The sequence below is a fragment of the Hirundo rustica genome, chromosome 5 (genome assembly GCF_015227805.2).
Source record: "Hirundo rustica isolate bHirRus1 chromosome 5, bHirRus1.pri.v3, whole genome shotgun sequence".
Lineage (NCBI taxonomy): Eukaryota > Metazoa > Chordata > Aves > Passeriformes > Hirundinidae > Hirundo > Hirundo rustica.
This window is the reverse complement of record NC_053454.1, coordinates 36,491,993-36,514,429: the sequence shown is the minus strand read 5'-3', so window position 1 is coordinate 36,514,429 and position 22,437 is coordinate 36,491,993. Positions and strand designations below refer to the sequence as shown.

General features: G+C 37.0%; 1 protein-coding gene across 5 annotated transcripts in view; it reads left to right on the top strand.

Annotated features, from left to right (window-relative positions):
• TBCK (TBC1 domain containing kinase) overlaps nt 1–22,437 on the top strand; it is a 90,028-nt gene that overhangs the window by 55,726 nt on the left and 11,865 nt on the right. For all 5 annotated transcript variants that reach the window (XM_040064385.2, XM_040064384.2, XM_040064382.2 and 2 more), the window contains 2 exons: nt 7,026–7,201; nt 19,877–20,052. In XM_040064385.2, the coding sequence (XP_039920319.1) occupies nt 7,026–7,201; nt 19,877–20,052 (352 nt within the window). The remainder of the gene's footprint in view (nt 1–7,025; nt 7,202–19,876; nt 20,053–22,437) is intronic.

The following is a 22,437-nucleotide window of genomic DNA, read 5'->3' as shown; positions in this document are numbered from 1 at the left end:
TAAAAAAGAAAAGCATAGCACCACTCTAAGGAGACAGTCATGTAAGCAGTCATGTAAGCTGATAAACCACAAACTTGTCTGCTGGAAATGCAACCCTGACATGACAAACTTTTGTGTCTTGAATCTACATTAATGCTTTCATGTGTAAATTGAAATGACGGCGTTAACTTAGGTCTTTCACAGAATAAGGGAGCTTTTTCCCATAGCTTATGTGTAGGTTAATTATGCTGCAAGCTTTAAATAACTTAGAAAATGTACACTGACAAGGCTGAACTGCTGTTAGTTACTTAAAGCTATTAATTTTGCTATGTGAAACACTAACATAGACTTGAATAGTGATAAACACTGGAAGTTTCGGATCTCAGTGAGTTGTCCACTGTAGTACCAAAGGGCTAGAGCATGTAGAAATGAAAGAAATTTAAGTATGAGTACATAAGCAAGATGGTTATCCTTCCTGTTTACAGTTGCTGCATTTGTGGGAAATAACATTTCAATCCTGAGTAAGATGTTGCTTGCTCTAGCAGTTTAAGAGTGTTACATGGTTCAGGATACCCATTAGGCAGATCTAAATACTCTATTTATATTTATCTTTACCCCGAGTTTTTCCATCACTGGTATGGGGATGAACAGGTCAAATTAGAGGCTTTCATCCTTTTCTCATGGCAACAGGTACTCCTTTTCAGGATTACCTGAATTTTCATCTTATTTTAAAAGCAGAAAATCTGAGTTCCTTAGGAATATCCTCAAGGCTAACAGGAAAGCTAATGCTTCTACTTATGGGTCTTAAGAGAGTCATCAGTTTTATAAGCATTTGGCCTGGTCAGAGTTTCAGACTGTAGAGTTTTTTACAGGTTTTTACCCATTACACCTGGGAAATACATGAAGTAGCTCATAGTTACCACCCAGATAGAAACATACTACAGCATGATCTCTATTTTTGCATGCTGAGTTTCAGTATTTACATATTATTTCTGTGAAGCACAGACTTAGGATAAAGGTTAGTTTCACTAGTATTTCAGATTCTAAAATTGACTTAACAGATATTAAGCAAATATTATAATAAGAAGAACATAGAAAAACAAAAAATAGTTATTCCTTCAAAAATTGACTGTTGTTGGATGTTGTCTTGGTGGCACCACAAGTTCCTTATCTCCACGGCTTTCTCACAAGTTTCTCCTCTGAGCTGATCCCTGCAATTCTGTAAACCTGTCCTTTTATGCATCTTCTGGTTATTATCTAACTATGAAGTGAAGTTCATTTTTTTGCTGAGCTGCTTTATTATCCCTTGTGTATTTTTCAAGATTTTCATAGTAGACTCCTTCTGACTATTTCTGTTATATATTGGGAATTCCCGTGCTTCTGTCTTTGGCCAGTGTCCTACCCTGGGTTAGGACTGCTCCAGATGTCTTTAACGTTTTGTTAGTTTGTAGAAATATCTGCTGTTCAACAGCACTGGCACACCTCTTAACAATGCTTAGAAAGCACTTTCTTGTTGGAGCTTAGCTACAGTCTTGATGTAATCTATTTCTGTCTTCTTTCTCAATAAGACATAGCACGTGGCATCTGGGGATTTACTGACAGTAAAGCTTTACGCTTTGTACAGTCGCTTGGCATTCTGTGTCTTCCCTGCTCGTGTCAATGCTCACACCATCACGTTTCCATGCTGGAAGGCATTCTTTAGTAAACTTTTCTAGTGAACTGCTGAGTCAGAGGTATTTTTACAATCACAAGTAAGAAAAGAATCCGTGTTTGCCCTTTATGCAATCTAATATCTAGGGAATAATTTATAGTGTTTAATGCTGCTTCTCTCTACTGCTGTCCACAAAAAAATGAAGTCACGCAACTATCCTGCAATGTATGAAATAAATAATGTAAAAAGAGTAGCTCTACATTGACCTTTTCATTTATAATAACCTTCTTAAAGAAATAGATACAGAGATGTTGGATAGAAATGTCACTTTTCTTCCTAGATTTGTCCTTTAGAATATGCACACTCAGTGTGCCTTTTTATATGTCATCAGGAAAAAAGAGTTTATGGTCTTTCACCTCTATTTCTTCTAAGAGCAGGAATCAGGAGGTTGAACTTACTGATCTATTCAGTACCAGAGCATTCATAGCACAGAGATTTTCTGGCCTATTTATGTGGCTGTGTGGTGAAAGCTAATGCTGCCTGGCAGGGTAGTAATAAAGTATTTGTGATGGAGATGTCAAACCAAGCTCATAATGCTGGTCTATTCCCAAAATGCAGAAGCAGTTTATTTTGGCTGAGTTTCTTAACTGGTATCCTGTTACCCAAGGAAAAGGCTCTGGAATTGATTAACTTCACACAAAGGTTTGGTCTGTGTAGATTTTCATTAGGAAAGGATCATTTTGTCTTACGCTTTTCTCCATTACTTTCCTTCACTTGCTGTGAACAGCATATGCAGACCCGGTTTTGCTGTAAAAATAAAAAATTCTATGTGCTTTTGTCACAGGTGTATTGTGTTTAAACTGATGCTTTTTTCAACATCTGTTTCAAGTGCAATCTACTTCTTTCCTGTATCTATAATAATAAACCTTAAACTTACATAGCTTAAAAAGCAGCTGTGTCAGGCTGAGCCATTCTTTTCAGTTCAGGCTGTGGATAGAGGCAGGTAGCAGCTTGGCAAGAAGTTATAGTTTAGCATGAAAAACACCTTAGAATAAACTGTAAGTTTGATTCAGAAAAGAAGCAAAACATTTCAGTAGGCTTAATGTTAGGATGGTGCCATGGCAACCAAGATGCTACTGTTAGATCATTTTTCTTTCCCTTCTCTACTCCTGCCTTTATCAATTGCTGTGTAATTTTCATATTTAAAAATGTCAGAGAAAGACTTTTGGTGATGAGCAATTGGCTGCTGCTGTAGAGTTGTAAGGCTTGGTTGCTGCTTGACTGTGAAATACCTGAGCTCATTTGAGCCCGAACTCCCCTAAACCTAATGTTTGAAAATGAAATTGTGACTTTGGTTCCGAAGGTGCTTGGGTTCTGGCTTTGACTTTTTGAAATATAGGTGCTCTGCAATTTTTCAAAAACAGTTTGAAGATGTACTAAGTTTTGAAATTATAACTTATTTTCATGGTATTTTTATTATGTTTTAAGTGAGGCTTAAATCTTTTCACACTTCATATTTAATGTCACCATGTTATTCAGCATGTTTTCATTACAGATTTTCCAATGAAATAATTTGTCTTAATAAAAACAGAAGGCATGTTTTTTTAAACTACAAAATACCCCAGGGTTGGGATCTTGGAGAGCACTGAGATGTTACATATACATCTCCATGAGTAAGCATGTCTTCTTCATCCTTTCTAAATGTTACTTTCACGTGTTGCTCACATCTGGAGATCTATGCAGACCCTGCTCTCAGAAGAATGCTCTTCTAACTTGTTTGCTCTTGTCAAGTACTCTGGCATTCTGCTGAGGTAGTCTCTGCTCATTTGTTCATAGTCATGTTCAAGAATCTAGGCTCTGACTTGATATATTTATGCTTCTGACATACCAGTGGTATGTTTCTAATAATGTGGAAGCTCTAATGTTTTCTGGCTTGTAATGCAGTGACTTGGGTGCAGGAAGAGTACAGGCGGGATTAATGCTGTGTGAGTGCAAAGTCTTGGGGAGATAACAAGAAATGGACTTTTCACCAGAGACTGACTCATTTGTCATATATTTGAAAGGGCATGGGAAGAAATTTGGATTGAAGTAACACAGCAGACCCTTACTTATTAGCCAAAAAGAGGAGAAAAGATCTTATCCAACAAGGGTGCACGAGATTGCATTGCATTTTAGTTACTGACGGGAAGTGGTTTTCCTTCAAGTGAAATTGCAAACAAATGATGAAGAAGGGCTTGAAGGTTACTCAAGTGTGAAGCCTGTTCATGCAATGTGACTAATAAATACTCTGTAAATATTTATAAGAGTTTAATGTAGTCTTAAACCCCAATATCCTGAAAGTAATTGGTTTTTTCGTGTTTTTTTTAAAAAGTGAGTAAATTATTTGAGTAAATTCTTTCACCACCCATAGTCTTGTCTCCCTTGTGGGTGATAGATGTTGACTGTTCCCATTTTATATGCATGTGTGTGTCTATGGTTTGCACATTTTTGGGGGCCATTTTGTGGTTGTGTGGCTTTTTTATTGTTACTTGGTGGAAACTGCAATTGCCTTGTTAGTAGGGGGCGTTTTTTTGGGTTTGTTTTTTTTTTTTTTTTGCATTATTGAGAAGCAGATCAATTAATCAACAGACTGTAAATTTGTTTTAGGCTTTTGATGGCTTCCCCCACAAACCATTAAAAATTCTCTCTTCTTGGAGTTTCATTTTCAGCCATGCCCACTGTCCTCCTGAAACGCTGCTTGGAGAAATGAGAAACCAAACATTCCAAATCCACAGAACAACAGGCATCCTACATTTTTTACTTACACCCTGATGTGTGAGAGCTGGTTATGTATTTTACAAACACACAAACAGAAGGGATTGCAAGGATCATTGAGTCCATCTCCTGGCTCTGCACAGGATACCCCGAGAGTCACACCCTGTGCCTGAGAGCATTGTCCAAATGCTTCTTGAACTCGGTCAACTTTGGTGCTGTGTCCATTCCCCTGGGAAGCCTGTTCCAGTGTGCAAGCCTATTTTCCTGTTCTCTGAAATGGATTTCTTTTAGAATTACAGAGCTTGTTTCTAGGAAAAGTATTTTGACCTGTTTCAGTGTTTAACACTGTCAGTCTCAATTTCTGCTTTCAGTTTTATCATAGCTTTACTGCAAACAGTGTTCCTATTCCATCCCCCAGCTCTCTGTTTTCAATTTCAGATATTTGTTGGCTATTATGCCTTCTCACAGCCAAATGCTTTTCATGCTATTAACTGTTATTGTTCAGATTTCTTTTTCTTTACTAACGAAATTATGCATTCATGTCTTTTATTCTAGAAGTACTACTAATGTTTCCTTACCTAAGAATCTCAGGAAATGAGGCTTATAACTCAATTACTGCAGTCTCTTTACAAAAAAAAAAAAAAAAAAACCAAGAAAAACCAAAACAAAAAAAGAAACCACACACCCCCCCCATAAATGTACTACAATCTTGAACTGAAATTCTCAACTTTTTATAAATAAAAAGAATTTTCAGAAATGTAGAAAAAAGTGCAACTGTGATGATGGTGCTTTTGGGTGTTTTCTGAGCTTGAGGAATAATAACCAGTGAAAGGCATCTCCTCTCTTTACCTGAATTTAGAAATTGTGTGAAATTCTCCAGTTGTGTGGATTTTGCATGGGAATGATGCTGAATAACAGTCTTCTGTTACAGCAGTTGAAATGAAAAATGGTTAGCTACTGTTGAGGCATCACATAGTTCATTTATTTTTGACACCTATTATCCTAAGCAGCTAGGGAACCTGATGTTGTCAAGGAAAATTGTGATTTATTTTCACACATCCACAAAAAGGTTTTCAGAGCTAGAATTAAAATCACATAAGCCACAGCTTTACTCTCAGACTTGTCAGAATTTTAGAAGCAAGACAGCACGTAAGCACGTTGTCATTGATGGATTTAAAGCATCTGCTGCAGATTGTATCCTACCTGAATACGGACAATTTTTTGAATGGGAGAGTAATAGATCACATCTTCCAGATTTTAAACAGTCAATAATCTCATCTGACTAGATTATTCTACCCCAAGATTCAATTTCATCTTACTCTGCTCAGCACCCGGCTAATGACTGAGGTTTCTGGAGTAGCTCCCAGATTGATGGCAAGGGATCAAATCCACTGATGGCAATGAGTGATTGATGGCAGTGCATCAAATCTGTTTGAGATATACAGATAAAGCCTGGCTACAATGCCTCTGTTTGCTTCATAGAAGCTAATGCTTTAATCTAAATTTTGACTGTTGTAATGTATCATACAAGATCTTGGGACAGACACAAGAAGTGCTGATATCTCTGCTGTTTGACTGTTGCACTACACCAGTTTTATCATAAAATGCAAGCTAGCATCATTTTTCTCTTCATGAGGTCACATACAGGTGGTGCAAAAGTAACCAGTCCTTTTATAATGATAAAAGAGTAAATGGGTTTTATGTTACCTCTTGGTAGAAGATAGATACATGCAGAATGCTTAGTGTTGCAAAAAATATATTTCCAATAGGTTTACTCTTTTTTTTTTCTTTTACATATATATTTCATTGTACTTTCCTGCTTTTTAATTGACCATATCTTATTTTAGGATGTTTCTCGTTTGATAAGTGTCAGCTTTCCTTTTTAGTTGAGTGATATATCATCACAATGACACTTCACTCTTTCAGCCGGGATGTTTCACTGAGAATGTCTGGTTGGGTTTGGGGCTGTATTGTTTGTTTGCTTGTATGTTTAAAAAAATTCTCTAAAATCTCTAAAACAATCCATTATGTTTACCATCAAGCACAAATTAATGTTGAAATCTATTTTCCAGTAAACACATAACATGTAGGTTTGTCAAAATGGCTGGCCATGCGAAGTTCAATGGCTGAGAGCTTTCAATCTGGCTCTTAGTAAGATTTAACTGACAAATAAAGACAGTTGATCCAAAAAATCCTGATGTCTGTACCTTGTATGAAATCTACATATTTGTGCAGGTTATCTACTTTTGATGAACTGCACAAATTTACGTTGAACAGTCAATAGTCTGACTTGTAAAGACTTTAAGATGCCTTACAATGACTAGACTTCGATTACTGCCCTGACTTTGCATTGGTTAAGGTTCCGTTATGCTTCCCTTAAACACATTTTTGTATATAACCAGGGATAGATTAATTCTTGAAATGTCTTTACTAGTTTTTGATTTTAAAAAACCCTCTTGAGTGCTTTTCTTTTTGAATAGGAAAATGCTTTTGAAATCTACATTTCCTTTGAGCAAGGGACAGAGAGGCAGACAAAGGTGTAGATGGGTATATGTATATTTTGCAATGCCATAGCTGGGTTACTCGGCTTTACTGATATTTTGCTCTTGCATTTCTTGTTCTTCCTTTAAATGCCTCCCAGAGATCGATATTGAGCGTTGTGTTCGCGAGTCGATCAACCTGTTCCGCTGGACTCCCAAGAGCGCCACGTACCGACAGTACGCGCAGCCCCCACGGCAGGCCGCGGACAGCGGCGGCGCCAGAAGCTCCCTGTCCTGCTTCTCTGCAGACTACCAGGAAGCTCCTCGAAGTGACCTTGTAAGCAGCCTGGGAATCGGAAGGGGGAGAATTGTTCAGATTATTCAGATTACATGTTTCTCCTGTCTCTCCCAACTCCTGCTCCTTCAGTTCTGTTACAACAACCCAGCAATGTCCATAGCTCACCCGTAGAACTGCAAACAGGCTTTATCGTAGGAGAAAAGCAGTAAAAAGAACAGTGTGCCGGTGAGAAATAGGTAACTGGGAAGTGATGCAGGCAGCTTTTTCCATCTTGGCATGTCAAGTTAAGCATATGCCATAAGTTACTCCGAGAGTTTAGTAGGTGAGTTATGCCTGTGTTTATCTTGGCAAAGAGTAACTAGTAACTGTGAGAATAATCTGCATTAAATGGATACCCAGTTTAGCAAAAAGACTTTTCTCCTCTCTCTCTAGTAGAATCTAATTGCTGTTTCTCTTGTCAATTGCACTATCTGAATACTGATGATTTGAAATTATTCCTTTCTTTCCTCTCAATAGTATAAATCTAGTTAGTCTCTTAAAAATTAAATTTTATTTTGTTGGAGCTTTTTTTCATTCCGCATTCTCCTACAGTCATTTCATTCATGAACGCATTCCAATAATATGAAAAATATATATACACCTGCTATGCCTATTTGGTGAATTGCATTAGGTTTTAGTCTTTCCTTTTTTTTTTCCTAACTGCTAGGAGACTAAGAAGCGGTGTTGTCATTCAAGTGAATCTTTACATTTAGTCCTTAAACTGGAGCTTGATATTCAGTCATTTTCTTGTTTTTTACTTTAGGTTTTATTTTATTTCTATTGTGATTTCTGGAAGCCTTAGCTACAAATTCAGGACTGCAGTCTTACAGAATTTAAGAAACAATAGGTGGATCTAGAAAGGCAAAGGGGAAGAAAAATAAAATTACAGGGGAATAATGGTTGTTGTCATCCAGGGATTACAGCCAGCACAACGGCTGCTGTACTGCTCTGGAGATATGTAGAGAGGCTTTCTGGAGGAGCCAACAGCTGCACTTCCATAGAATAATTCAGATAGGACCTCCTAAAGTCATCTGGTACAAACTCCTGTGGAAAACATATCAAACACTGAATTCAGATGGGGTTGCCCAGGGATTTAATCTGTCAGGTCAAGAAAATTTCCAAGGAAAGTATTCAGTTTCTCTTGGCAGTCTGGTCAGATGTCTGGACATTGCTACCAGTGAAAATGATTTTGTGTGTGTGTGTGTGCTAGCTTTTCTGAATGTTCTGACAAAAGAGTAAAAAAACCACGTCTTCTGATTTCTGAGCGTTTGCTTGTGCCTTTATTTGTAAAAGCAAAATTCAAAGCACTTGGATAAAACAAAGAGGAAGATAGGAGAAAGCAGCCCTGGTCTACTGAACGAATAAGTAGTAAAAAGATTTGTATTTGTAACAGAGAGAAAAATCCTTATCTCAGATTAAGCAAGGTTCTTTCCATATTCTTCTGTTTCTTGAGAAATGTTTTGGGTGTTTTTTTCCTGGTAGTTTTCATTTTCATACCAGAAGTTGTGTTTGTTTATAAAGCTGGTAATTAGGCTCATCCATCCCACAAGTTCCAAGAAATTAAGCCAAAGTTTTTAGCATGCTAAAGAGGAGATAACTAAATACTAGAACTTCTATTGCCTTCTCTTTCATTTCTATTTCTGTCTGCCTAACAGCAAAGACCTCTTCATTTACTGGAGTGCAGCTGAAGGTTTAACATCTTTTGAAGTACAACTATATTGAATCTTTTGGTTACTCCTGTATTTTGTTTTTTAGCTCATTGTATATGAAAGAGAACTGCATGGATTCTGGGACTTATACAGAAATATGTAAGCAAAGAGGAAGCTAATCTCTTAGACACAAAAAAGACTATTCATATCTTAAATTATGGTCTGCAAATTGTTGTTTGCTCTCATTTGCTATATTTTTGTGTGTCAGATTTTGAGACAGATACAAATCAAGTATGTTATGATTCAGTCAGGAGCCATAGTTCCAACTTGGATAGTCCCATGTAACATGAGTCCATGATGAGCTATCTCTCACCTGTGACCAGTTCTGTACTTTTGGATATTTGTCTTCATAAAATGACACTTCTCAGGGATTAGAGCAGTATTGATAAAAAACTAAATTGAAATTATTGGTGAAATACATACGCACAAAGGTGGTGTGGTTTGTTTTTGTTTGGGTTGTTTTGTTGGTTTTTTTTTTAACTTTAATCCTGGAATTATCCATGTCTTTCTTCAAACATGTCCTCTACTGATGTTTGCTGCCATGGGGTAACTTTTTATCTGCTTGAAAGGGGTGAAATCTGAGTTCAATCTTTAGTTAGCACAGTACCTTTTAATGGATTTTCTAAAACACCATTGTCCTTGCTCTTCAGTTTAGCTCTTAAAAAAATAATTTTGCTGTTTCCTTACCTATTTAGTTGGTCATTCTTTGGACAAGTACTTTACACTACATTTCTGTCTCTGGTTTTATATTTGTGGGTCACCTCTGTATTTGAAAGTGGGTAGGGTACAAAACAATTCTTTTTGAATAAAGTTGGGGGTTTGCCTCTGAAGGTAATTTATGACTTCTTGAAACATTAAATGTTTAGTAGTTTTAATTGTAAACACCAGCTGTCTCTTACCTCGATATTTGTATTTTCTTTCTACGCTGCTTCAGTTTGTTTCTTAAGTACTTTTTATTGGCTGCTCCAATATTTGTGTGTATCTGCATGTTACTGAACTTTGGTTAATAATAACAGGAGAAGTATTTTCCCTCTGGGTGTGCATTTTTCTCCCTAAATCAGCAGTCAGTAAAACAAAACTGCTTTGACTCTTTTTATCACTAGCACTGCTTCATTTTTATTTTAGTAACATCTATTTGTGACTTTGTAAATAGGCTTGGGTGCTCTCTTTTTTCCTCCTGGCCTTGTGTGTTGCTTAATCTTTTACTCTTTCAGCCAGTAAGCTTATTTCTACTGAGATAAAATCTCAAGGAGGAAATAGTTTTAGAGAGAATGAATGTGCATCTTAAGTGGGTTTGCATTGTTTGTTTTGAGAAAGATAAAATGTCGAAAAATAACAACGGAAAAAAACCTTTAAATTCACTACTAAATTTACACTACAATCTACTCAGTTTTGTGTTTCTAACTTTTTTTTACCCATACATGGTTGATTTTTTTTTTTTCTTACTCTTCCTGCGACTTACTTTTATATACCCTGGAAGCTCCTGAGATATTTTTCCTGCATGTCCAGGAGTCAGAAAGACAAATAACACTGTAATATAACAAATGTCTGCTGTATCTGTGTCTCCATTATTATAAATATGGTAGACATACACTCTCTCCAGCTACTTCCATAATTCTAAATTAAAGGAGAAAATGTTGCATCAACATCTGCTCACGTGTGAGTGTGAGAACTCTCAGAAATCCAGAGACTGATACAATTACTGACTTGCCTTGTTCTTCTACTCCTAGTTCTCTTTTCAAGAGTGGGAGTTCCTGAGAGATGTTGAGGAATGACAATATTCAGGTGGAGAAGAGTCTGCCAGATGATTATTGATCCTTGCAAGGATTTCAGTGCCAAAAGTCCAGTTCAGCTGTTTGTTTTTGATGAAGTAGTAGAAATACCTAAGCAGCAACATGACTTAATGGCTTGATCAAACAACACAAATATGAAAAACATGTTTTTATCAGAAATAGCATCAGCAAAGTTTCCTGATGATAACTTTCCTTTACAAATAATTAAGGATAGCTTGTGTGATAGACTTCCTACAGATGGGAATTCAGGCCTATTTGTCATATAACAGCCCTCAGTTGCTTCTGAGTTCCTGTGTGCACCTAGGAAGTATTTGTCCATATAAAATATATCGGCTAGGTTTATATTAAGCCATAAAATAACTGGTGTGTAAATCCATTTATTCTTCAGAAAGAAGCATGGTCAGTAGTGTACACCAACACTTCTGTTTCAGTGTACAAGCTAAGAAATGTCTGTGTAATGCTTATGCTGTTCATAATGGCTGTTACTTACATTCTGCCTAAAGGGTCTTCTGACTGCCTTGACCCATTTCAGGTTTCTTTTGTCTTCTGGTTTTGTGTGGATCTTGGTTTTGTTTTCCTTTTCCATTGTTCTTGCACTTAACAGAAAGCTCTTACTCACATTTGTCTTTAGTTCAAATTATGCAAAGCATTAACTGATCAGGATCTCAGTTAATGCTTCTAATTTATTTTACATTTGCCTTTGATGCTTCTGTTTTTCTGGTTGTAGCTGCCAACAGTTTGGCTGAGAAGCTGAGGTTATTTGTCATTTTTTAGATTAGTTGGTAAAAATGCACTTTTTATGTCACTCTCTTGTGAATGAATAAACAAATCACTGTTTAATGATGCATGTCATAAGCCCATCACATTCTGGCAAATACTTTAGGAATTGTTGCAAACTTCAAAACGTTCTCTGTTTATTGATTAGCTTTTCAAAGTTTTTTTGATACTCATAAGCCAGGCAGCCACCTACCAGGAAGTGGTAGGGGAGTGTAGGGAAACCTCGGCTTCCTGAACTTTGGTTCTGCAGATTAAATTATTTAAAGGAAGCCTTATTTAGCACCTTGTCTACTCTGACTGGTTTTGAAAATCTATATGTATTTTCTGTAATTTTAAGACTTTTTCTGACAGAAGATGAGGCATTAAATTACCAGAGTGGCTAAAATACATGATATAAGGCTCAGAAAATAATTGATGTTAAATGTTAATTTTAAAGTTTGTAATGAATGTTGTGGGTGTTTTTTTAAGTTGTAATGCAATTTACAATTATTTAAATTGAATGTAAACTCATTGAAACAAATGTACTGCTTAGTTGAGACAAAATTAAAGGCGTATGTTTGTAATGATCTAAATACTATTTATTTGAGACTGTTTTAGTTTGTGAGACACTCACTCTAGATCATATTTAAGGATTGTAAGCTTGTTTTGCACCGACTTGGTTTTCCCTGGGGTGTGTTCATCTGCTTTGAATGTAGATGGGGCAGTTGGAGCAGCCAGAGCACTCTCTGCTGCAGCCTTAGGCTCAGGTTCTGGATTCACTGATTGTCCACTAGTCCATCCTCACAAGCCTTTGTGATTATACCCACTTTGAAGTTGAAAGCTGCCTGTATTTGACCTTTTAGACCTCCCACAACTGGGATTCCATGACTGATTAACAAATGTGCAGAGGGGGAAAGGGTAATTGAACCAGTAAAGTTAATTATATTTTAAAAATCTAGCTGGCTCTTTCTCTCTGCATCTTGTAAGAATATTCTTTTTAATTTTCCCCCTGTTGGAAATTATTTTAAAATCAGATTTGAGGAGAATATTAGGAAGTACCTACATACCTCCATGTTTTAGTAATTTTGGGGGGGCTGTAGTGGTCCTGGTTTGCAATCTGGCTGGCTGACTGAAGACACAGTTGTTATTTTGTTATTTTGTTTGTTTTCCTGTATTTTGTGACTGACTCAGTTTATCTTTGAGAGGGAGTGCTATAGTGGAAATAAGTCTTTTTGGCAACCAAAGCCAAACTGAAGTTTCCTGAGTGACAGTTTTATTTCACACCTTGTTAAACAATCTATATTTGATAAAAGTAGTGGCCTGCATCTAAAAAAGGGAAAATTAAAGAGCAGTGCAGTGTTTATTTAGATTTACTTTAGAAGAGAAGTAACAGTCAGAATAACCCACTAAGTGTGTTAAAATACACTTTAGGACCAGCAGAGATCTAAACAGCTTAATGCTTCATTCAGCTTCTGATAAGCACACCTAGATACTAGTGAGGAATTCTCCACTTGGTGCTACATTTTTTATTTGTGTGCTTGTAGCATTAGAAGCAATGGAGTTTGGGAGAAATTTTTGAAGTCAAGATTTGGAGGAGAAGTAGACTGAAGGATCTTAATGGTTTGTCTCCCATACAAACATGCCCAGGTACACAGCTATAGCTACCTCCTGCCAGTCGCAGCAACTCTAATTCCAGTTTGCAGCAGCTCCTGTGCAGCCATACACTGCTGCTGATAGTTAGGTCTTAGAGCACTGTGCTGTGTAACTGTGTTATTAACACAATTTTCATGATGGGGGGAGGGGATGTATTATGTCAACCTAAGGTGTCTTTTCCATCTACTCCTCAGTTTTCTGTCCTCACCTATTCGTTTTCTCAACATACATTTCTATAGGAACCTGCCTTAGGCTAGTCTTGAATTTAGGATTCCTTTCTTAGCGCACCTCAGGCCAGGCTAGGTGCTTTGTTTTCTCACTAGAGTCAGGATGCAGTGTCATCATGATCTAACTTTATTAGGAAGTGCAGTTGGAGGATAGAAGAGACTTTCTGGATGCAGCTCTCTTGCCGGATGCTGTCACTGCCTTCTGGCAGATCATAGCCTTGTACAAATTGTCTGATGGCCTGTGTGATGGTGTCAACACCATCTTAATCTACAGTGAAAGTGTTACAGCTCTGTATATATATTTTCTCTTCTGGCATTATTAGGAGTGGAAAATCTGATTATCAAATGTGTGTGTGACAGCATAACTAGAAGAAAGAATCCATACTGGTTGTAAAGTTGAGCCTGCACCGAAGTTGTCATATGGAGCCCATCCTGCAAATGTGAATGAATACATTTTAGGCTTATGGGCATAAATGTTTCTGTTGATGATGACTTTCATATAGCTCAACAAAGCTTGGGCCCGGGTCACTAAAATGGGTGGAATGGTGCAGAAATCCAAGATTTATGTGAAAAGCACATACAGCTTACAGGGTAACTGTCTGGCTGTACATCTTCTCAAAATTTTTGTCGTTTACTCAAATTCACTGTTCATCTAAATAGCCACCAGTTAAGGGGGAGGCTGAACAGCATGTTTTGACAGGCTTCAGAGTGGTAAATGACTGAAAATGTCCTAGAGCTGTGCTGACATTGTTTATGCCAGTTCAGAAAACTGGAATGTGAATAAATAACAACTACAGATGAGAGAAGGTAGATTCTAAATCCAAGGTCTCTGACCAAGTGAGATACGTGATCACATTATGAAGGAAATTCCTCTAGCAGCTGCAGTTTGTATTGAGATGTGTTATTAAATTCAGGTTGGTTTAGGTTTGGTTTAGGTTTTGTTTTCTTGATTTTTTTTTTTTTTTTTTTAAAGAGGGTGGGGGAATCTCTGACTGTTTCTTAAAGATTTTGTAATATTTTTTCTCAAATCAAAGGAATACAATTTCTTGTCAAGGACAGAGCATCTGTCAAGAGGGAAAAAAAGAGGCACTGGTGGAAATCATTCAAGGTTTGAAAGATGATTCTTGCTTCTGCCTTTGCTTCAAGTTTTATTGCACATTAAGGTTATCCTGTGAGTATTTTCAGGCACAACTGGATTATGTCTCAGCATTGTGTTTTGAAATGATTCCATGAAGTGGTGGAAAAGCTTTTACATTTTTTATTCTATCAGGGCAATAACTGAATTTGCAGCATGTCTGCCCTGTTGCATGCAAGGGAATATTGTGTCTTTCAGCCCTGCTGACTCAGTTTATTCACTCAGATATGTTATTCCAGTGAGAGAGGTTTCCTTAATAATGAGCTGGTCTGTGAAGCAGAGCTCACTTCCATGTTTGTACACCGCCTACCAAGGTGTGTGCAGACATTTGGAGGATGTTTACGATTGACAGTGGGCTGGAAGTTGCTGTTTGCACTTCCCAAGGTGTGAGCTCTGAAGTAGGGAGCTTTGTGGGGAAGTCAGGGTGGTGGAGGGGGTGGAAGAGCATAGCTTGCCAAACGAAAATGGAGCAAACTTAAAAAGGAAGTGGAGGAAGAGAGGGAGTCATAGGGAAGGTAGACACCAGTGTCTTGACTAGGACATATGAGAAGCGGAATATGATGGCTACAGAGGACTGAATCTAAGTGCAAGAATCAGTTTGCTAGAGAGGTTGTGTAGAGAAAATTGGCACTCAAGTATTGAAAAATTGTAGAAAAGGGTTCTTAAAATCTGAAATTTTGGCTGTTACTCCTTTGTAAACAGTCACAATTGAACATCAAAAAGCACTGAAGCCTTTTTGTATGACCCTTTGCTGATAATTGTAATAAAAATGGTCGGGAGGGGGACTGGAGAGCCTAAAACATTATCTTACAAGCCTTTTAAAATTTTTTTGTAGTCTTATTTCTGTGTACCTGCATACACTGATTTCAGAAATATTTGAAAAATATGGAATGACATCTTTCATGAGACATGTTCCTTCATGAAGGACCTTGATAGTTTGAACAGAGTATTTTACTTGAACCCCAGATTTTAATTATACTAACTTCCAGGCTGAAGTTCCTAGTATATTAAATAAATAAACTAAGTTTTGCCAGCTTCAAAGGCAAAGGAGGAAAACCTTGCATCTACTCAGATAAAGCTATCCTTTTCATAGATAGAAGTTCCTTTATAGCTTCTGTGTTTATCAGATGGGACTGTTAAATTCGAGTTCAGCAGAACTAAAGATCCTTGGCTATTTTCTCAAAAAAAAAAAAAAAAAGTGTTTATCTTCATTTAATAGCCATGATGAAATGAGTGTAAGAGATTACAGGCTAATGGGAAAAGAGATAGCTGTGATTGCACCAGTCTTGTGTTCTGGAGTGCTTTAATCTTTCTGAAACTTAACTTCCAAATTGAGAATGGTTAAGCAGCTTTAATTCCTAATATTAAAAAAAAAAAAAAATCTTAATGCCTATTTCTTCTTATTAAGAGCAGTAAATGCATATGGATTAGCAATTCCCAGGCCTATTTGAAAATTAATGGGGTGAGAAGAATAAGCACTTTGAAAGTAAAGAATGTAAGGTGTTGTCAGAGAAACTTCTGGTGACAAGGAGGCCTCAGACTTCAGCTTGGGTACTCTTTCTGCAATTGCCATCCTGCTGATTTAAGGAAACAACTGACAAACAGTTGCTTATAGCTGAATAGTCTAAAGCAAGATTCATGCTTGTGGTTAGAATATGCTAAAATAAGTTTCTCTTCTCAGGAAAGCAGATAAAGCGACTTAAGTAGTAAGCTCAGTATCTTAGCACATGTAGACTTGTGCCTACATGGATGTGTGAAAATCTGAGTATCTTTCTGATAATTTTTATGTTTCCTAAGTAATGACAGCAAGCATATGAGTATGCTCTGTATATGAGCAGTTCTCAATTTCAGTATTGTTGTCAGTATACAATTTCTTAAACAAGTTGGTAATTGGCCTTTTAACTACCTTCTGGCACTGTGCTTCAAGTAGAGCTTTTGCCTTTTTTAAGAAAGAGAATGGTTTTTTAGAAAGTATGTACCATATCTGCCTTGGAAAAGAGTAAATAGATCACAGCAGGAAGATAGTTGAAAGGAGGAAAGGGTTTTTTTTTTTAATTTGTCCCGTTTGTGCTCCCTATAGAGTATTGCATGGAAATTTTAGGTTATGAGATGATCATTATGCTCCCTTAATTGTTTAAAATGAAAAAAAAAAAAAAAATTACAGATGATAAATTCAACAGGATATTGCATGTAGCTGTCCTGAGGTGTGCCTACCTGCCACTTAATGTAGCTGAAATCGTAATCTCATTTGCATTCTACACCCTGTTCACAACTTGTTGAATATTTGTAAATAATTACCAAGAGACTATCAGTGCCATAATCTTTTTTGAGTGCAGATAACCTAACTTAAAGGATTTGGCTTACAGTGAACCCTCTTCCTTCCTTCACCTATTTTTCTTTCTGGTTCTTCACAGCTGGAGAGCAATGTCTGCAATGACATAGTAAAGCCTAAACAGGGAATTGACGCAAATGAGTCTTAACATTTGTCAGGACTATGTCTAAAATGTCAGCCTTTATCTTGTACATCTCCTCTTATTTGTCCATGCTGAGGTCAAGAGAGTAGGCACCGAGGTGAGAAACAGCTGCAACACAGTTGTGTAGAGAAGTAGGAAAGGTGTTAAAGGTTTCAGAAAAATCTGCATGATTTGTGTGTTCAGTGGATGTGTTGGCCTGAAGAGCTGTCTCAACTCAAGTCCAGTTTCTGACGTAGTTTCTTACAGCTTCAAGGTATCTGTAGCAAGATAGTGGTTATGAAGATGAGGTGTGAGGATGGGATAGAAGGATTTACAGCTTGATATTAGCCATGTTTAGTTTGTGCAGACTGACAGTTCATTAGAAAATTCCCATGAGAAAATGCCTGAGACGAATTAGTTGTTACCAGATACAGCAGATGTAGTAATTTTTTTTTTTTTTTTTTTTTTTTTTTTTTTGCAATTAGCAAAATTATCTTATAAGAGCATGCATATATTTCACTTTGCAATTTGAAGAAAATAAATTAGTCTGATAAAAAAGTTTTTAGAGGAAGAATTGCTGAATCAATTCTATTTCCAGCAAGTCTGTTGAGAGGCTTCAGTTTTGTTCAAAGCCTGTATAGAGGTACTGTGTCACTGAATCTACCATTGAGGCAGATCTGGACATAGTAGGTCAAAACAAAGATGGTTGTAAAATTCATATCTGAATGTGTTTTTTCTTAATTTCATCCTAGTTAAAGGGAAAGAATACTTGTCCTGGTTATTAAAACCTATTAGCAGGACAGGTAGTATGTACCTGTAAACCACTTTGTAAGGCTTTATACTTTTAGATAAAGAGAAAAGGTTTTTATATCAGATTAGGTGCATTTTGGTTGGTTTATTTTTTACTGTAGGCTTCATGCTTTCTTCTTAAGGTTTCATTCTTTCCTGAGGCATTCATCCCATCGACTGAATGGGACAGTTGAATAGACAAGAGTTGTATAAATAAAAGTAGGAAATGGTTTTGTAATTAGAGTCCAACATAATGTAAATATTTCCCCAGAAGACTTTATTTGGGTCATCTCAGCCAATTTCACTGACTTCATTATCCAAGTGTTTATTGTTACTTGCAATCATGTGAACCTGCTTCAAGGACTGAACTCTTTGCAGCAGACTTGCTCCCCTTCCCTCCGTGGTGTTGCTCCTCAAACATGGTCCTGAGGCAGAAGCTGTTGTCTGAGGAGAGTATAGCAATGTCTGCCAGTTTGTTGTCAGGCAAATTAAGCTGTGTCAACCAAGGGTGTATTTATGCAATCAGTATTTTTTATGCTTTACCACTTTTCTTGAATCTTGCTGGGAATCCCCTAGACATGGGACTGCTGAATTCCTTTGGCAAGTCTGAAGTTTGTGAGAAGAGCTTGACTTCTTTCCTTCCTCCTCCCTTTTAATGCGATTCCTTTTCTTGGACTCTTCCTGGGAAAATTCAGCTATACAGGTGGGAGGTGGCTTTAGACAGCAGCCAGCAGTTGGCTGTGCCCTGTCACGCTGGGTTTTTTTTATAGGTACAGGTCTCCCTTGAGTATTGACTATTCTATTGAAATAAATAATAAATTATGCAGAAATTATGTCTTTTTCTGGTTATGAAGCATCTTGACTCTATTTTTCTGAACTTGGAAGGAGAGCGTTGAGACTGGCAATTTGTAACTTCTTCTGTTTAGAATATTATTATATACAATGGAGAAATTACTGATTTTGTTTGTAATTTTGAGGACTTTTGGATAACTTGCTTTACAGCAGAGGTATTTCTTTCTGGGACATAACTTAAAAAAAAAAAAAAAAAAAGAAAGCAAGTCTGTCTCTCTGCTTTGTCTAGATTATTCCCTAAATTTGGAATAGTCCTCAGATTAGATGAGGAACTAGTATGTTTAAAAAAAAAAAAAAACAAACTAGGGCTAACAGTTAGTTGGACTATTAACAATTAGTAATGCCTCAATTTTCTTCAGAGTGCTACTCCTGTTCTCTTGAATCATGGGCTATAAGCAAATAATGTATTGGTATGATTACTGCAATCCAAAACAAGATAACAGAAGTGGAATATTTTTGAGAAGCAGAAAAATTGTTACTGTGATGTTCTTTAAGAAAGTAGAATGAAGAATTTCTAGTACTTGTGAATATTTCTGGGATAATTCACAATTAATGTTCTCTTATGAAAAATAAGAGAATAAGATAACTGCCGTTGCATGAGTGCTACCAGGGGTGTGGTGTTGTGTCTTTCTTGTGTTGTGTCATAATCTGTCACGTTCCCCAAAATAATTCTCCCATCCCACAAAACTAATGACAAATTTTCCAGATTATTATTTTAAAAAGAGATATTATATTCCCACATATAATATAAATCTTACATTTCTGATGTCCTGATCTGTGCTTGGACTTTGGACTGGGTTAATAACTGGTGTTTAGATAGCTCTGTATCTTTCAGAGACATCCCTGCAGTTTCTGTGGCAAGCTGACTGTTGCTAGCCATCTTTTCTGCTCCAGTCATGAGACCTTTCAGCTTGTCTTCTCAGAAGTGTCTTCTAGCCAATTCACTTAATTTCTGATGCTAAGAAATGTTCTGTGGATGTTGTGAGCCCATCAGCCACAGTGAATAACTCATTAACAAATCACAAACTGAAATAGTTTGCACAAATTGTCAAACAATTTTTCTATTTTAACAACTTCTAGCAGAAGATAGGGCTATAGTTGTCAGAAGGCATTTGGCACTGCTCTGGAGCTTTTCTGTCTGGGGAGTTAAACTCTTGACTAGTTCAGAGTTATTAAAAAAAAAAGGTGTGTTTTCATCTAACTAGGTTGTTACCCTTGAAATTTGTCAAATAAGTATGTTAAAAACAAACAAACAAACATATCTCTAATTATTTCACCTCTAATATTTTTTTTTTTTTTCTTTTGAAGTCTAGGGACTCCATCAAGTTGGATGACCTGAAGGCAGAGGCATCCCCACGAATTTCAGCAGAAGATCTGATTGACTTGTGTGAGTTGACAGGACCTAGTCATTCCAAGACCCCTGTAAAGAAAACAAAGCCTAGCAAGCCAAAGCTGCTGGTGGTGGACATCCGAAACAGCGAAGAGTATCCTTCCAATCTGAGTGCTGGCCTTGCTAAATCCTGCTTGTGTCAGTCGCTTCCTCATTGTCTACAGACTGATGTTAGAATGGTACATGATGGAAAGAGAGGGATCTGGTAGAGGGGGAGTGGAAGAGCAGAAGGCCGGGTGGTTTTTGGCATGGAGAGGCCTGGATTGCAGAGCAGGGGACAAATCTATTTTTCCCTTCCCATTTTAAGTTGTGGGTTTAGTGAAATCACTTTGTACCAGTAGGACAAGTGCTTTGATGCTACGTTTTTCTTTATAACAGGTGTTATCAGCGGACTTTCCCCATTTAATATGACCAATATTTTGGAAAGGCGTGAGGTTTTCCAGTTAAATGGAAGGGAGATAGAGCTCATGTGCTTTGCCAGTCCCTCAGTGGAAAATGGATTCCTGTGGAGTGCCTTCTAGCTATGTCAGATAATGCAACCGTGTAGCCATCCTAACTTAAGTCCTCCAGTAGCTGATAATCAGAAAAGACTTACAGGTGTTTTGGAGCTATATTTTTACCACGGTCACTACCTTGTCTACACCTTACTCATGTATTCATTTTCAGGTATACAGTTCTTTGCATAAGGAGTATTTTTTAAAATTCTTTGGGTTTGTTTTTTTCCTGAAATAGTGTAGTTGCAGGACTGGGATTGTTTGCATTTTGGAAGGGAGGTAGTCCTTCTTAAAGATGTTTTGGTATGTTTGAAGTTTATAGTAGACTAAAATGTGCTGCCCTTTAAATAACAGGTGGACTGTTATCCTAACACCACCTAGTATTATCAGGTAGGAAGTGCCATTAAAAAGGCATCCTGGTAGGTTGCACTCAATTTGCCCTTGAGTGCACTGGTTAGTGTATCATTTGCAGAAGAAAATATCTGGTATGTAGAAAGTTACCAAATTGTCAGCAGTTGTGAATATATGAGGAATATATGGGAAACCCTAAGAATACTGTGTGCAGTGTCCCGTTCATTCTTGCAATAAGGAAACAGGCTTTGTGCTTGTCCCAAAATTTCAACAAAAATGGGATCAGACTGTGCGTTTCTGTGGTGTGTGTTTTAAAATGTGACAGGCCACTGTGAGGTGTTTCAAAAATATGATCATTTTGTATATTTTGGTTTTAGTCTTTTTCACCATATATGTCTGTCATGCTAAACTTTGCTTTCACTCTGTTTTCTTAGTGCTTTGAGAAAAGCATGAGAGGACTTCCAACAAGTATCAAACATGTCTCATATTTCATAATAGGACCCACATGAAAGCTGAGGGATTGTTTTGTAATGAATCTCATGTTGCAAGGCCAAGAGCTACCAGCCCTCTTTCCCAGAAGACAGCTTTGTAACAGGCGGCTTTCGAATGAAAAGCTGTTATACACAAGGCAGTGTTTCAGTTGGCCAGCAATTCTACTAAGGCTTATTTCAATAAGCATGTTAGCAGATATATTGGCAGCCTTCCATTCATGTTTTGAAAGTTATAGCTGCATATATTTATGGTCACTCAATCCATAGCACAAAGTCCTGGCCTTTTTGTTAATTGTCTTAGCAATTAGAACTTTTTTTAAAGACTAGGTCATGTTTCTCTAAGTGTACTCAGTAGTTTATGTAACTAAATTTGTCCAAAGTTATTTTCTGTCTAAATGATGATCATTTCAGAACCCGATGAATAGCAGTGGGAGTTATGTGGTTATAAATGGGGTTGGGGAAATTAAATTGGCAAGAGGAGTGAAGGAGGAATATAATTTTCCCATTCAAAATAGAAATAAACTGACAACATTAATGAATGGTGCATGATCATCTTTTGTTCTTTCAAATGCTTTTATATAGCCATGCTTTTCCCACACTACAACAATGATGATCATAAAACTAGAACTGTTACATAAATAATGAGAAACGAATGAAATATTACCCAAAGTCAGTTAAATCTTACCCCCATTTAAGGCAGCTCCTTTCTTTAGTAGGATTAATTATATTTTTATTATATTGGGATTTAATTATAAATTTAACTAGCTTTCTGCAAGTACAGTAACAGAGTGACTAATCTCAATATTTGACATTGTGTATATTTTTGCAGAACTTTGCTCTTTCCCACCTCTTCAAAGCTGTTTTTGCTTATAGCTGGGAAAGGAGAATGTTCCAGGCATGTGTACAATCTATGAAAATAATTCAGAGTTTTGTCAAGGACATGGTGAACTTTCAAATTCATAAAAAGCTAGGCAGTAGTAGTCCAACTTAATTTTTATTTAAGAGACCTTCACATTCAGTCCTTGTTTGTAAAATCTCATTGAATGATCATCCTCTGAAACTGAAAGACAGCTAACTGTGATGTCTCAGAGTTGTTTGCTTTTCAATACCCATTACACACTTGCTTTTAGTGGGACTGCAGAT